The sequence below is a fragment of the Globicephala melas genome, chromosome 4 (genome assembly GCF_963455315.2).
Source record: "Globicephala melas chromosome 4, mGloMel1.2, whole genome shotgun sequence".
Lineage (NCBI taxonomy): Eukaryota > Metazoa > Chordata > Mammalia > Artiodactyla > Delphinidae > Globicephala > Globicephala melas.
Genome location: NC_083317.1, coordinates 72,685,003 through 72,698,311, shown reverse-complemented (window position 1 = coordinate 72,698,311; position 13,309 = coordinate 72,685,003). Strand labels below are relative to the sequence as shown.

Sequence of the window (13,309 nt, the reverse complement as noted above, 5' to 3'; positions counted from 1 at the left end):
GGCACTGCCTTCGGGGGCTCTTCCTGCCCACCCCACCTCTGTGCAGCCTCCCACCTCCCACAAGCTTTCATACAGCAAAGTCACCGCGTATTCTTTGCTTACCCATCTGCCTCCTTCCCTAAAACTTGACTCTTTGCGAACAGAGGCTGAGTTATTTATTTTTGTGTCTGTGTTCTTAGCACAGTGCTGGAACATGACAGAGGCCCAAGAAATGTTTGCCGAGTGAATGACACTTTTCTCCTGTTTAATAATACCTGAATTTGCATAGAGCTTTGTCATATAACAGGTTTTTTTAAAAAGCAATTTCCTCATTGCATTAACCTGAGCAGGTCAGGACAGGTGACGATGCCCTTATTTCCAACTGTAGCTGGAACAACTGGGCACCTTTTAAGGAATGCACCTGAGTACACAGACCCTGGTTCTTGTTGTCCTCTGCCGCCAGGGCAGAATCACCTCCATTCCCTGTACTAGTCTGGCCAGTTAGCCTAACCGGGCAAGGCAGGGAGGACCCTGGGTTGCAGGGGGAAGCACTCACCCCCTGCCCTTGGATTGGGCTTAAACCCCAGCACCACCCTGACACACAAACCTTTCCCTGCTGCTTTTTTCTGCTCGATGCATTTCAGGAAGGGTTGTTAAACCACTCACCATGACCTTACTTAACCAATACTGCATTTTTTGGAAGAAAGATGTGAAGATTTTTAGGTCTGAAAAAGAAAATAAATCTGTCAGATACGTGGTTGTACATGTCTCTCTCTCCCTCTTTCTCTCTCTTCCTGCCCCCCCTCCCAACTGTCTTTTTCCTGGTAAAACAGCACAAATTCCCGCCTTCTCAGGCAATACTGTCTTTGACCTCCAGGTGGTGCCCTCCCTGAGCTTTCAGACCAGATGCTTTTCCTAAGCTGGTGGCCGCTCTGACTCGTACTCCACCCATCGACCCCAGCAGGAACCTTCCGGGAGACAAGTGCATTCTCCCCACTCCCATTGCCCGCACCGTGGAGGGCACATTTTGATGGCGAGTTTGATGCCTTTCACCCTGGCTCTGTGGAACAGTTGCTGCCAAAGCCAGGGGAGCCAGCCGTGGTGGTGAGATGAAGGGCGTTGTCCGATTAGAGCTGGTGAGCCATCTGCCACGAGCCCCTTTGCTCCCCAGCAGGGCTCTGAGGGACTGGACATCCAGAGCCTGTAACCAGCCCTCTCCTCCCCACTGCAGGGAAAGGCCAAGTGAGTAGACCAACGAGCAGGCTGTGGGCCTGGCCTGATCTTGAAACCATCCCTTATCTTGCATTCAGTAAACATTTATTGAGTGCCTACTGTATACTTGGTAGTGTGCTGAGCACCCGAAAGGGTATGAGCGGGGAGGAGAAGTTTGTAGCTGGGCACCAGCCAAGTGGAAGTCAGTGGCTTCACGGTGGGACCTATGAGGAACAGTTATAGCACTGGAGACATTATGCCACGGACAGGGAAGTCCCTACATCTGGGGCACCCTTGGTCTGGGAGTGAGAAGACTGGAGTTACTCTGGGCTTAGCCTCTTACTAGAAGTGTGATCTTGGGCTTGTCCCTTCACCTGTGAGGGTCTCAGCTTGTCCATCTGTGAGGCTCACATGTCAATCTGACCATGGCAGGGGCATTTCAACTAAAGCTGCTCTCAGGCTGAGGGGCAGGGGAGCTGAGCGGAGCCAGGAAGCAGTGGAGGCAGGAGGGGCTGTGATGTCAGAGGAGTGGCAGGCTGTTTAGGCTCAGAGAGGGCAGAGTCCTTGGTGGAGAGTGGGTGAGAAACATGGGAAAGGAGGCCTCGCACGCCCCACTCCGGAAGGGAAGCATAGGAGCAGGAAGTGGTTGACTGAGGAGGAGAGTCTGCCGGAGGGGGTCAGATCAGGATGGAGGAGGAGGAAAGAGACTGTGACAGGGAGACCCGGGAGGGCTTCTCCAACAACATAGGAGGGAGGCAACAGGGACCCAAACTAACGCTGTAGACACAGGAAAGAAGGCACCGATTCTGAGGACGCAGCAAAGGAAGGCAACAGCAGAACAGGGTTAAGTGCCAGGGCTGTGTCCTCACACAGACCTGGGTCCTAATGCCCTCCTGTCCACTGGTTAGCTGGGTGACACTGAGCAAGGTGCTTAACCTCTCTGAGCCTCAGTTACCTCATCCAGATATGGAACAATTTAGTATCTATCGTACTTTTTTATAGGTTGGTTGTGAGGATCAGGAGAATGAATGGATGCAAAGTGCCTAGTTCAGGGCCTGGCAGCTGTCCTTTCGATCTTTCTCAGTAATATTAATAGTACTCTTGACTCATTAGATGGGGAAGAGACAAAGGGGCTGGAGGAGTTGAAGATGACAGTGAAACTATTAGCAAGCAAGAGGAGCAGGCTTGGGCCACTGGGTGCTTGGTGTGTTGGTTGGTTAGGATGAGTTGGGGACCTGTGGGACATGCAGGTAAGAGCGATGGTCTGGAGGAGGAGGTGGGGTTGGGAGGAGCCATGACTCCCCGGGGGTACATTGGAACAGTTACTCGGAGGTGGCGATGGGGCCGTTGCAGGAGAACAACTGTCACCCAGACCAGCAGGAATGTCATGAGTTTATTCAGAATGCTGGCTGAGGACTCCAGTGAGCTCCTTCGTCCACAGACCGTTGCTACTTATCATGTCGTCAGAGTTGTGATCCAGGAACTGTGTGCTTCCACAGGTCAAGTTCAGTTAAACTTTTTTCGTTATCGGCGTCAGATGTAATTAAATTTTAGCTGGATAAAAGGACTGTATGTATTTTATGTTGTGTGATACTGTGCCATATGAATCAAACACAAAGCAGCTGGAAATTTCCATGAACATAAAGAAGAGGAGGCTGCCTAAGCATTGAGTGTCATCTGAGGGAAGGTGCACTAGGACAGGACATTGGGCGGCAGGTGGAAGAAAGGGGTCAGGGAAGATGGAGGAGATGCTTGGGTATCATTAATGCGAAGGGAGGAGTGAGGGTCAGGATGCATAAGTGGTGTAAGCACACCAGGTGCGAGGGGAGAGGTTGAGGCCAGTGAAGATGGCGGGGGTAAGGGATGAGGGAGACGTCCTTAGCATGGGCCGCCCTCAACACCCTGGAGCAGCATGGGGCTGGGACAGAGAACTGGGAAACTGGAGAGTGTAGCTTGTGTTCTCAGAAGCCTGGCTATGGAGGGAAGGAGAGCAAGACGGTGGTGTGAGGGGGTAGTGTGATTAAGAAAAAGTTCTTTAGGATATGGGGACATGGTATTTACAGACAAACATTTATTGAGCATCTGCTGTGTACAATGTTGAAGGGAGGGAGCCGGGGCAAGGGAGGAGTGGAAGTTGCATAAGAGAGAAAATGCATGGCTGATGGTGTGGAAGGTGGAGCGTGAAGTGGCAGCATTGACAATTGGTGAGAGGCCTTCTGCTTCTCCTGGTGACAGGAGTGGGGCAAAGACTTGCAGGGGACAGTCTGCAGTGGGGGGGGGGGAGTGGCTGCGTGAGGTCAGCCCTGAGAGCTGAGCCGGGGGAGGCTTCGGCGTGGCCGCGTGGGGAGTGGGGGTGAGAGCGTCATGAGCACTTTGTTAATCAGCCATTTCCTTCCTCTAATAAATGACCTTAATTTTCCATAATTGAAGGAGAAGGCACCAGAGGTCAGTCGAGGAAGCTTTAATTTGGGTAACACGAAGGAAAGAAGCTAGAGACCAATTACTCTGTCATTTACACAGACTCATTTCCATGATTAACGAGGGGTGACACAGGGCCAGAGTTCCCACAGGCAGGGGTCAGCCCCCCAGGAGGCAGCTCTGCCCTGAGGCTACGCCTTGGCAAGGAGCACCTTCATGGCCACGGGAGACTAAATCCTGAGGGATTCCACAAAGAAGAGGCAGGGCCCCGCCGTCCTGAGGCTCCAGCCCATCCAGTGCTTACACCCAAAAGACAGTTCAGAGGGGGCCCTGCAGCACAAGGCTGCCTCCTCATTGCGCCGTTCCCCAGTTCAGCTCTGCCTCTGCCTCAGCCTCACTGGTCACACCAGAGCCAGGCTTCCCCCTTGGGTCCTCTGTTTCCCTAGCTGTGAGAGTAGTAATCAGGCTAAACGGACTCCAGTGATCCTTCTAGCACATAGTTCTCTGAGTCTACTTATCTGGCCCTTAGCTGGCCTTGCAGGAAACAGTCAACCCAAGTACACTCAGAGAGTGTATGTTTGCTCTGACCCCGTACTAAGCCCCATGGGACCACACAAAGCTGAGGGGTGTTCGCTACCTGCAAAGGCCAGGTGTGTCCATTGTTCATATTGATGAACAGCTTACCAGGTGCCAGGGGCTCACCACATGACACCCAGCCAATAGTGCATGGTTCACAGAGGATGGAGTAGCGGTTAGGAGGGTCTTGGAGTGGAGCTGGACTGGGGGCCCCACCCGACACCGAGGCTTGGCTGAGCCTCTAACTTGCTGTGTGACCTTGGACGCCGCGTCCCCTCTCTGGTCCTCCAGAGAGGGCTTGGCCTGGAAGACTCCTGAGGTTCCCCTGGTTTCTGGCAAGAGGGAGAATACAGGTGAAGGCTCAGAGGCAGGAATGAATAAACAGGTGCCCAGGTGCAGGGAGTGGGATGAGACTGGAGGGAATAGGGTAGAAACGAGTGAGGTGAGGTGGGGCTCCAGGCTGGAGGAGGGCTGGGTCATGATGGGTCAGAGAGTCGCTGCAGGCAGAAGTGAGATGAGAATTGGACACGAGACTGAAGGGACGGTCACAGCCAGCAGCTTAGGCCTCTCCATCTCCTGTCATTCCTGGGTGACTCTAGAACGTGTCCCGAGAGCCTTGGACAAGAAGCTGGCAAGTTATGGGGGAAAGGAATGGAAGTGAGGAGGGGAATGGCCTGCAGGCTGATGGGTGATATCCAGAGGCCAAGCCCTGTGATGAGTGCGGTTCTGTCCCCTCCTGTCCAGGCTTGTAGGGCCTGGTTAACAATGCGGGCATCTCAGTGTTTGGGGGATGTGGAGTTCACCAGCACGGAGACCTACAAGGAGGTGGTGGAAGTAAACCTCTGGGGCACAGTGCGGGGGACAAAACCCTTTCTCCCCCTCATTTAGAGGGCCACAGCTGAGTTGGAAAGGGACCTTCTTCCTGCCCCCGGGCCTGCTCTACCTTTTCATCTTTGCTCAGAATGGAAATAGGTCTCATTAGACTCAACATCCACTGCCCTCACTGGCTGAGTGCATGACCCCCAGGGGCCACACTGGGCCGTGGATGGTGACCAGCGGGGGTGCCCTGGACGGGGTGGCAGAAAGGGATGTGTGATTTTCAGAAAGCAGAGCAGGTAAGAGATCAGCAGTCTGCACCAAAGGCTAAAAGATTACATTTGTAATCCCAGTCTGGGAACCTAATCTAGACAAATAACCACCTTTGTGCACAGAGCTGTGTGTACACATGAGGTACGGACAGGGGTGTGGTTAAGAAAATGTTGGTATATCCATTCTATGGGTTACTATGCCATAGTTAACCCATGAGACAATTGTGGTAGTAGGTGAAAATAATAATAGTAATAATCAAGATTAGAAATTGCCAAAACAAACGCCCAAACCACGTTAGGTGGCCAAATGTAAGCAAACCACCTAAGTCACTGACTCAGATTTTCTCCCAATAGTAGCAAACGATTATGGCAAAAAGGGGAAGATCCATACCGTCCACCCCAGTGTCCCAGCAATGACAGGAGGAGCCCAGAGAGCAGCTGTAGGGTTTCGGAAGAAAACCCCAGTCCTTCAGCAGCTTCCAACATAGAGGTTTCTGAAAGGTGTCTCCTCACAGTGCCCAGGTGGGGCTGTGCCTTAACTTCCTGGGTGCACACCCAGGGCGAGTGGGTCTCAAGTCTGCCTGGGCTTACTGGGCAGGCTGGATGGCTCCTCCATCCCCTGCCCCACGGCTGGGAGAGGCTGTGGTCAGCTCCTAGCACCCCCAGGCTGGGCCTATGGGAGAGCTTCTCCAGCTCCCCACTCTCTCCCGGTGCCTGAGACTGTCCGCATGTCTTAGATCTGCAGTCAGGATCAGAGCCCTGCCCCTGCCTGCTTGGCGACAGAGCCCGGCCAGGTGATAACAATTTGGGGTTACTGGCAATAGGAGAACATGGCAGGCGAGACAGAGCTTGCTGTGTGTTGCTCATTTCACTGTGCCCTCCCACTATGTAGGCCTGCTTTCCACTCTTTCCTCCTCCCCTGTCCTGCCTGGGAACAGCCAGCTACCCAGGAAATACCAGAGATGCTGACGCTGATGTGTGGGCCTGAGCTGGCCTTCATTATAAACGAGGGGCCCCCTGACCCTGGCTGGTTCAGAAGGCGGAGCCCCAGCCTGACAGGCGGCAAAATAGCTGTCGGGGGCCAGGAGGCTGGGTTCTGGACAGACCTCCAGAAACATGCCAGGCCCCAGACCCTCTGCAGGTATTGTTGCGTGAGCAGGAGTTCGCTGTCTTGCGCCGCAGGCTGCCTGGTCAACACCAGCGGCATTGTGGGCCGCATGGCGCGTGCGGCCGGCGCCCCGTACTGCATCACCAGGTTTGGGGTGGCTTTCTCCGACTGCCTGTGCTACGAGGTGCACCCACTGGGAGTGAAGGTCGCCGTGGTGGACCCCGGCAACTTCATCGCCACCACCAGCCTCCACAGCGCTGAGCGCATCCATGCCATCGCCAGTAAGATGTGGGACGAGCTGCCTGAGGGGGTGCGCAAGGACTACGGCAGGAAGTACTTTGACGAGAGGGTCGCGAAGATGGAGACCTACTGCAACAGCGGCTCCACGGACACGTCCCCCATCATCAGCGCTGTCACCCACACCCTGACCTCCGGCTACCCCCTGCACTCGCTACCACCCCACGGACTACTGCTGTTGGGTGCGAATGCGGATCACGACCCACTTGCCCGGAGCGATCTCTGACAGGATCTACATACACTGAGGAGTTTAGCACTGGCCTCTGTTGTGCAGCCCTCGGGGGAGGGAAGAGGACGGACGGAGGGAGGGAGGGGGAGGGGCTTGTGTCATTACCTCTTGATTACCCACTTGTGGATTATCCCAGTCCCAGGAGGACCCACTACCAGTCTGAGCATTAACCAGAGCAGGCAGCCCAGCTCAACTCGTGTGCCCAGTGAATGGCTCGGGCCTTCTCAACTGGGGTGCAGAGTGGTGGGCAGGGCCCACAAACCTCAGGGCAAACATGGTGAATCTGTCTTTCTGGAATCGATTTTATACAACGATTTTAGGTAGACATCTTTATATTAAAAACAGATTTATTATAAAATAGAATCCAAATCCTTTATATTTTAAAGCCAAAGCATCAGTTCAAAAAATTTATCTCAGGACTCCCCTGGCGGTCCAGTGGTTAAGACTTCGCCTTCCAATTCAGAGGGTGCAGGTTCAATCCCTGGTCAGCTAAGATCCCACATGCATCGGGGCCAAAAAACCAAAACATAAAGCAGAAGCAATATTGTAATAAATTTAGTAAAGACTTTAAAGAAATGGTCCACATGAAAAAAATTTATCTCATTTGATCCTTAAACCAGCCTCATGAGTAAAAAGGGCAGCTTTTTTTTTCTTTTGTACATGAAGAATTTTTGGCTCAAAGAGGATACATGAATTACCCTTTTATTGCTTATAAATCAATTTTGCTTATATTGCTTTATATAAAATATAAAGGTCCAAGTCGTGTGTTCCTGCCACTGCTGTAGAAACATTCACATTTTATGTTCCGGGGCTGCTCTGGATCCAGTTACCTGAGGATCCTGTGATGAGCTCTATACCCTCACCTGGGCCATACATACCATGTGCCCACCATGCACCTCTTTGCATGTCCTTGGTGCTGCTGTGTGCAGCCTGCAGCCAGTGATTCAGAGCTGAGTGGGGGGGGGTGGTGGCAACATTCTGGAGATTTCCATTTGAGGTTTCTCCAGCTTATCTTAGGACAAACTTGTGTGGAGGTGCTCATTGGCTAAGAGGTAATTTGTTTCTGGTTTGGGTCTGCTTGGTCTTGCCTGGGGTGGGACCCCTGTTGATGGGCCATTCTTGGCAGGAGCCGTGATACATAGGACGGGCACTGTAGCCTCTCCTCCCCCAGGGGTGGGTCCAGGTTCCCTGTCTGTCTCACCTGGTGCTTATACACACACACACACCTGTTCTGTGGTGCTCAGGGTGTGGCCTTCATTGATGGCTCACCTTCCTTCTATGGACTTATTTTTAATTAAACCAGGTCACTGATCAGCAGAGTCTGTGTTATCACTTCTTGGGTTTGGGTTTTTGTGTTTTTTTAATAAATTTATTTATTTTACTTGTTTTAATTTTTGGCTGCGTTGGGTCTTCGTTGCTGCTCGCAGGCTTTCTCTAGGTATGGCGAGCGGGGGCTACTGTTCATTGCCATGCACGGGCTTCTCATTGCAGTGGCTTCTCTTGTTGTGGAGCACGGGCTTTAGGCGTGCAGGCTTCAGTAGTTGTGGCTCGCGGGCTCTAGAGCACAGGCTCAGTAGTTGTGGCGCACGGGCTTAGTTGCTCTGTGGCATGTGGGATCTTCCTGGAGCAGGGCTTGAACCTGTGTACCCTGCATTGGCAGGCAGATTCTTAACCACTGCGCCACCAGGGAAGCCCTTGGGTTTGGGTTTGAAAGCTAGTATCCCTGCAATTGCCCAGAGCCTGCCTGTTTGGACCAAAACCAGGCAACACCCTCCTCCAGGTATCTGCAGTCCCTGGGACAGGTTCCTGAGTACCAGCCCTTCTGCCTCACCCTGGAAGGGCCAGGCCTGCCGCTAGAGGGTGCCCTATCTCCTTTGCAGCCGGAGTGGCCTCAGCTCCTGATTTGGGAGCTCCCACCCAAACCTGAGGTCTCAAAGGGTTGGTGATTCCCCACCTTGGAAGTGGTCCAGGCACAAAGACACAAGGCCCCTTTAGAAACAACTCTTCCTTCTCTTCTAGTAGCTGCCTGGCTTAATCGTGGAGCCTGGTGCCAGGAGAAAGCAGAACCTGGAGAGCTGGAACCAGCCACGGGGCTCAGGCAGTGCCAAAGAAGAGGGGGTCTCACAACGAGAAAATTCAGCCTGTCTTTTGGGCTTTGATCCCCTCTGTCATCAAGCAGGGATGCCCCGCCCAGCTCCCTATCTGCACGGTGAGGCCCAGAGGGCCTGTGTGGATGACAGGTGGGCAGGGAGACTGAAACCCTCCAGAGCCCAGGGAGGGACACTCGAGGGTCATCGTCTTTACATAACAAGAAGAGCTTTTTGAATCACAAGGCTTGCCATTCAGAATCTCATTTTTATATCTCGGGAGATTTTGTTTCCATGCTTAATTTTATTAAAGGAAAATGTATGCAGAACTTGAAGTTACTTGTGTGCATGGATGCCTGGGAACTGGCAGGAAAGGGAGATGGTCATACGCTCTGGGTCAGGATCAGCAGTAAACCGAACACTGGAGAAGACGCATCTGCGTCTGCTGGGACCATCAGGCATTAAGTCAGGACTGCTAGGCTGGCCTGCAGGCTGCCCTGATTTTTAATTTTTATCCCAGTGATTGGAAAGCCCAGAGCAACTTCCCTCCAGATCATCTCAGTGCTAATGAAAACCTCACAATTACTATTCACCTTTCGGCCGCTGAGAGCCTCCTTGGCGGCAGGTCTCATTTTGATCCTTACGAGAGACAGCTGAGGTGGGCAGAATAGAGGTGATTGTTCCCATTTTATAAATGATATAACTGAGACCCAGAGAGGGGAGGTGACTCACCCAGCATCACAGTGGGTCTGAGCAGATCCAGGGCCAGCACGAAAGTCTCCTGAGTGGTGCTGTTCACCATCACCTCACTCTGTGGCCCCAGGAGCCCTGGGAGCCAGGTGGATGGGTCAGGGTCGCCTGGTACCTAGACCCTCACTGCCTGTCAGCAGAGCTGCCCCTGCCTGTGGGGATGAGGGGAGGCTGGGGACTAATGGTGTCCACGAGCACCGCCTTGGGTGGCAGCATTGTCTCTAGCACCCTCCCCTTGGAAGGATTCGCTCAGTCGGTGAGTCCTGAGGACCCATCACCTGTTGTCTATTCAGGCCTGCAGCTCTGGGCCTGGGTCCCTTGGAGTATAACCCCATCTCCCAAGCAGCAGGTACCGGTCAGCTATGCAGGGCAGGGCACGAGTGAGCAGGCACCTGCACGGGGCCCTGGGCCAGGAACCAGGCATTCACTGTACCATTGGATCCTCCTCAAGGCCTCTGAGATGGAGGGGGGAGAGTCCTAGACCCCACTCCCACTCTGTCACCCCATGGTGTAACCTTGAGTAAGTGGCTCTGGTTCCAGGGCCTCCCTCGAGGCCTCAGGCAAGAGGAGGGGAAGCGTGCAGACAGAGCCTGGCACTGCGGGCGGGGTGTGTGGGCTGGACTCAGCTTACACCTGGGACTTTGCCCAGTGGTACCTCTGTCTGTGGGGACCCACGGACGGGTGCCTTCAGCCCGCACTGCCCTTCCCTTGATGGCTGGAGGCTGGGTAAGGGCTTTGTGCAAGATACTCCTGACGGTGCCTTGTTACAGAACACGTGCTGCGCTTTACACTCCACCCGGGGCCAAGGGCTGTGCAAGCAGGTGACAAGCCGGCCTGGCCCTCCCTGCCATGAGCTGCTCCGGGTGCCTCCGCTGCCCGGGGCGGTGGGCCCTGCCAGACTGCCCACTCGTGAGGCCTGCTCGTTTCCTGTATTTCAAGCGGGAACTGGCTCTGCAAAGCTGCACCAGGTCTTTCTGGTGCAGGTGCAGACACGAGCAAGCAGAGGCTCTCTCGGCTTACGTAGCGCCAGGCCCGGGCTGCCAGAGAGCATCCAGACACACCTGTGCAGTGCTGGGCCCAGTCCGCAGCCAGCTCTGCCCCTCCTCTCCTCTCATTCTCACAGCAGCCTTGGGAGCCAGGCAGGCTGGGGTTATTTTCTCATTTCACACAAGAGGAAGCAAACTACCCCAAGTCTCTCACCAAGAGAGGGATAGAACCGGGTGGCCAAGTCAGATCTAACCTCCAGCCTGGAGCTAGTGATGCATGAAAAGCAGGGCAGATGGCACCCGGATCTAAAATAAGGAGGGGAAAAAATACCTCAATTATGTAACAGTGAGAAAGATCCGTGGGCATACGCATAGTACAACCACGGAGTGCTGCCCCATAAGCCATCTCCTCCTTCCCTCCCCCATCTCCTTCCTCCCTCCCCCAGGCTCTGGGCCCTGCTCCCTGGGAGGGGATGTGCTGGAGGAGCCCATCAGTGACCCTCCAGGAGGAAATCTGCCTGGCCTGGGCTCACACCGCCCCATCCTGGGCGTTTCTGAGGGCATGCTCTAAGAACACCAACACCTAAACCTTGGACAGAAACAGATTCTGGAGCTGTCCTCAGAGAGCTCGAGGGTTGTCTGAGCACAAGACTTGAGAATCCTCAGGTACGGAGGTGGAACAAGGAGGGCTCTGGGGACCCAGTGCTCCGATGTAGAACAAACAAGAAAACAAGCAAACCCAGAGCATCTAAGGCCGTCCTGGTGTGTGTAGGCACCAGGGAAGGTGGTTTGTGAGGTTTGTGGCTTCAGAGGTATAGGGTGAGCGCATACTGGTCAGGGCCCAGGGCCCAGGGCCTGGGATTAGGGCTGGGAGGGCTGCCAGGACTCCTGGAACCTCAGAGAAGGAAAAGGGACTCAGCCATCATCAAGCATGACTCCCAACCTCCAGGAAGCTGGCCAGGCTTTGAAGCCCTCCAGTGACAAGGATCTCCTTACTTCCTAAGATGGCATTTCCTTGGTTAGGGAAAATTTACCCAAAGACTGAGCTGAAATCTACCATCTCTGACTTAAGTCCTTTGACACTTGGCTACGACCCAGAGCTGCACAGAACACTAGGTTGGAAATGGGCAAGTCAGGTTCAGAAGCCAAGGTCCCTCATTTGACAAGGTTTCCATACTCCTCACTGTCTGAACAGAAGGTTTCAGCTGTGATTATCCCACCTCTCATTATTGATGACACACATCAGGCTGAATGGTCACCTAAGTCCCCTCAAGCAACAAGAACTTTGAGACAGGGCATAATACACTTGTAGAGATGCTGACGATTTCTTACACACATGTGCCCCCTCACAAGTAAGTGGGCTCCCAAATCATCTCTCATCTGATCCTCATAAATGGCTTATGAGTTAGGCAGGGCTACTGTTCCCACTTGACAGATAAGGAAACTGAGCCTCAGGGAAGTGGAGTCATTTGCCCAAGATCACAGAGCCAGGAAGTGGGAGAGCCAAGACAGAAATCCAGGCCTGGCCTCCATCCCTAGGGCCCCTTCCTTTACCCCAAGTCTGCCTCAGTCTCTCCATCAGGGCCCTGGAGCTGGGCTGGACCAGTCAGTCAGAGGCTGACCATGTAGCCTGTGAAGGAGTGATGGGTGGGAAGCATTAAACTCAACTTTCTTCCAGCCCACAGTTTTGCAGAGAACAACGGGGAAAGGGAGGCTGAGCCTTTCCTGTATCTCACTGCGGGTGTGTCCATTGTGTCTGGATCTGCCAGTGGCCTGGGCTCTGTGGGAGGGCCTGAGGTGGAGAGAGCAGGGCCAGGAGGGATTTCCAGGGCTGTGGCTGAGGACGATCCACGGGCATGCGTCAGAAGGGAGGGAGTGTGAATGTGGACCAACCTCCAGGGATGCTGGGGCCCAGAAACTCCTGTGCTGCTCTCTCAGTGCGAGTTAATTACTCTATAAAATGTGAGGCTGCTCCCACTTATCAAATTATAGATAAGCTTAATTACAGCTCGCTGAGTAACCACACTGGGTGCCTTCAGAAATAGCAGTGGGCTGATTGCTCTTCTCAGCTTCAGCTGTAGCCACCTGGGTTTCAGGAGGAAGTTCTGCTGCTCAACTCCACTCTCAGGCTGCAGGAGGGACTGCACCGAGCATGCTTCTGTCCTGGCCACTTCCTGGCTGGGCCGGTTCTCAGCCAGCAAGTGCCCTGCTGAACCATCTCTGTTCCATTACTGGGGTATTTACTCTGCTGGGGCCTCTCTCTCTCTCCTACTCATGTTGTGTTCTAGCCAAAGGTTTTGGCTCATAATGTCTGACTGAAGGTGTGCAAAGTAGTGCAGGACATGCCTTAAGAGACAAGGAAAGGGGGCTTCCCTGGTGGCCCAGTGGTTGAGAATCCACCTGCCAATGCAGGGGACACGGGTTTGATCCCTGGTCCGGGAAGATCCCACATGCCGCGGAGCAACTAAGCCTGTGCGCCACAACTACTGAGCCTGCGTTCTAGAGCCCGTGAGCCACAACTACTGAGCCCGTGTGCCGCAACTACTGAAGCCCGTGAGCCTAGAGCCTGTGCTCCGCAA

The 13,309-nt window shown here is 53.9% G+C and overlaps 1 protein-coding gene across 1 annotated transcript in view; it reads left to right on the top strand.

The window, feature by feature from the left end:
- BDH1 (3-hydroxybutyrate dehydrogenase 1) overlaps positions 1-8,221 on the top strand; it is a 35,177-nt gene extending 26,956 nt beyond the window's left edge. The window contains 6 exon segments of the mRNA XM_060297509.1: positions 857-887; positions 1,051-1,115; positions 4,938-4,970; positions 4,972-5,087; positions 6,436-6,814; positions 6,816-8,221. Of these exon segments, the coding sequence (XP_060153492.1) occupies positions 857-887; positions 1,051-1,115; positions 4,938-4,970; positions 4,972-5,087; positions 6,436-6,814; positions 6,816-6,923 (732 nt within the window). The 3' untranslated portion in view covers positions 6,924-8,221.
- Positions 8,222-13,309: the final 5,088 nt, after the last annotated feature.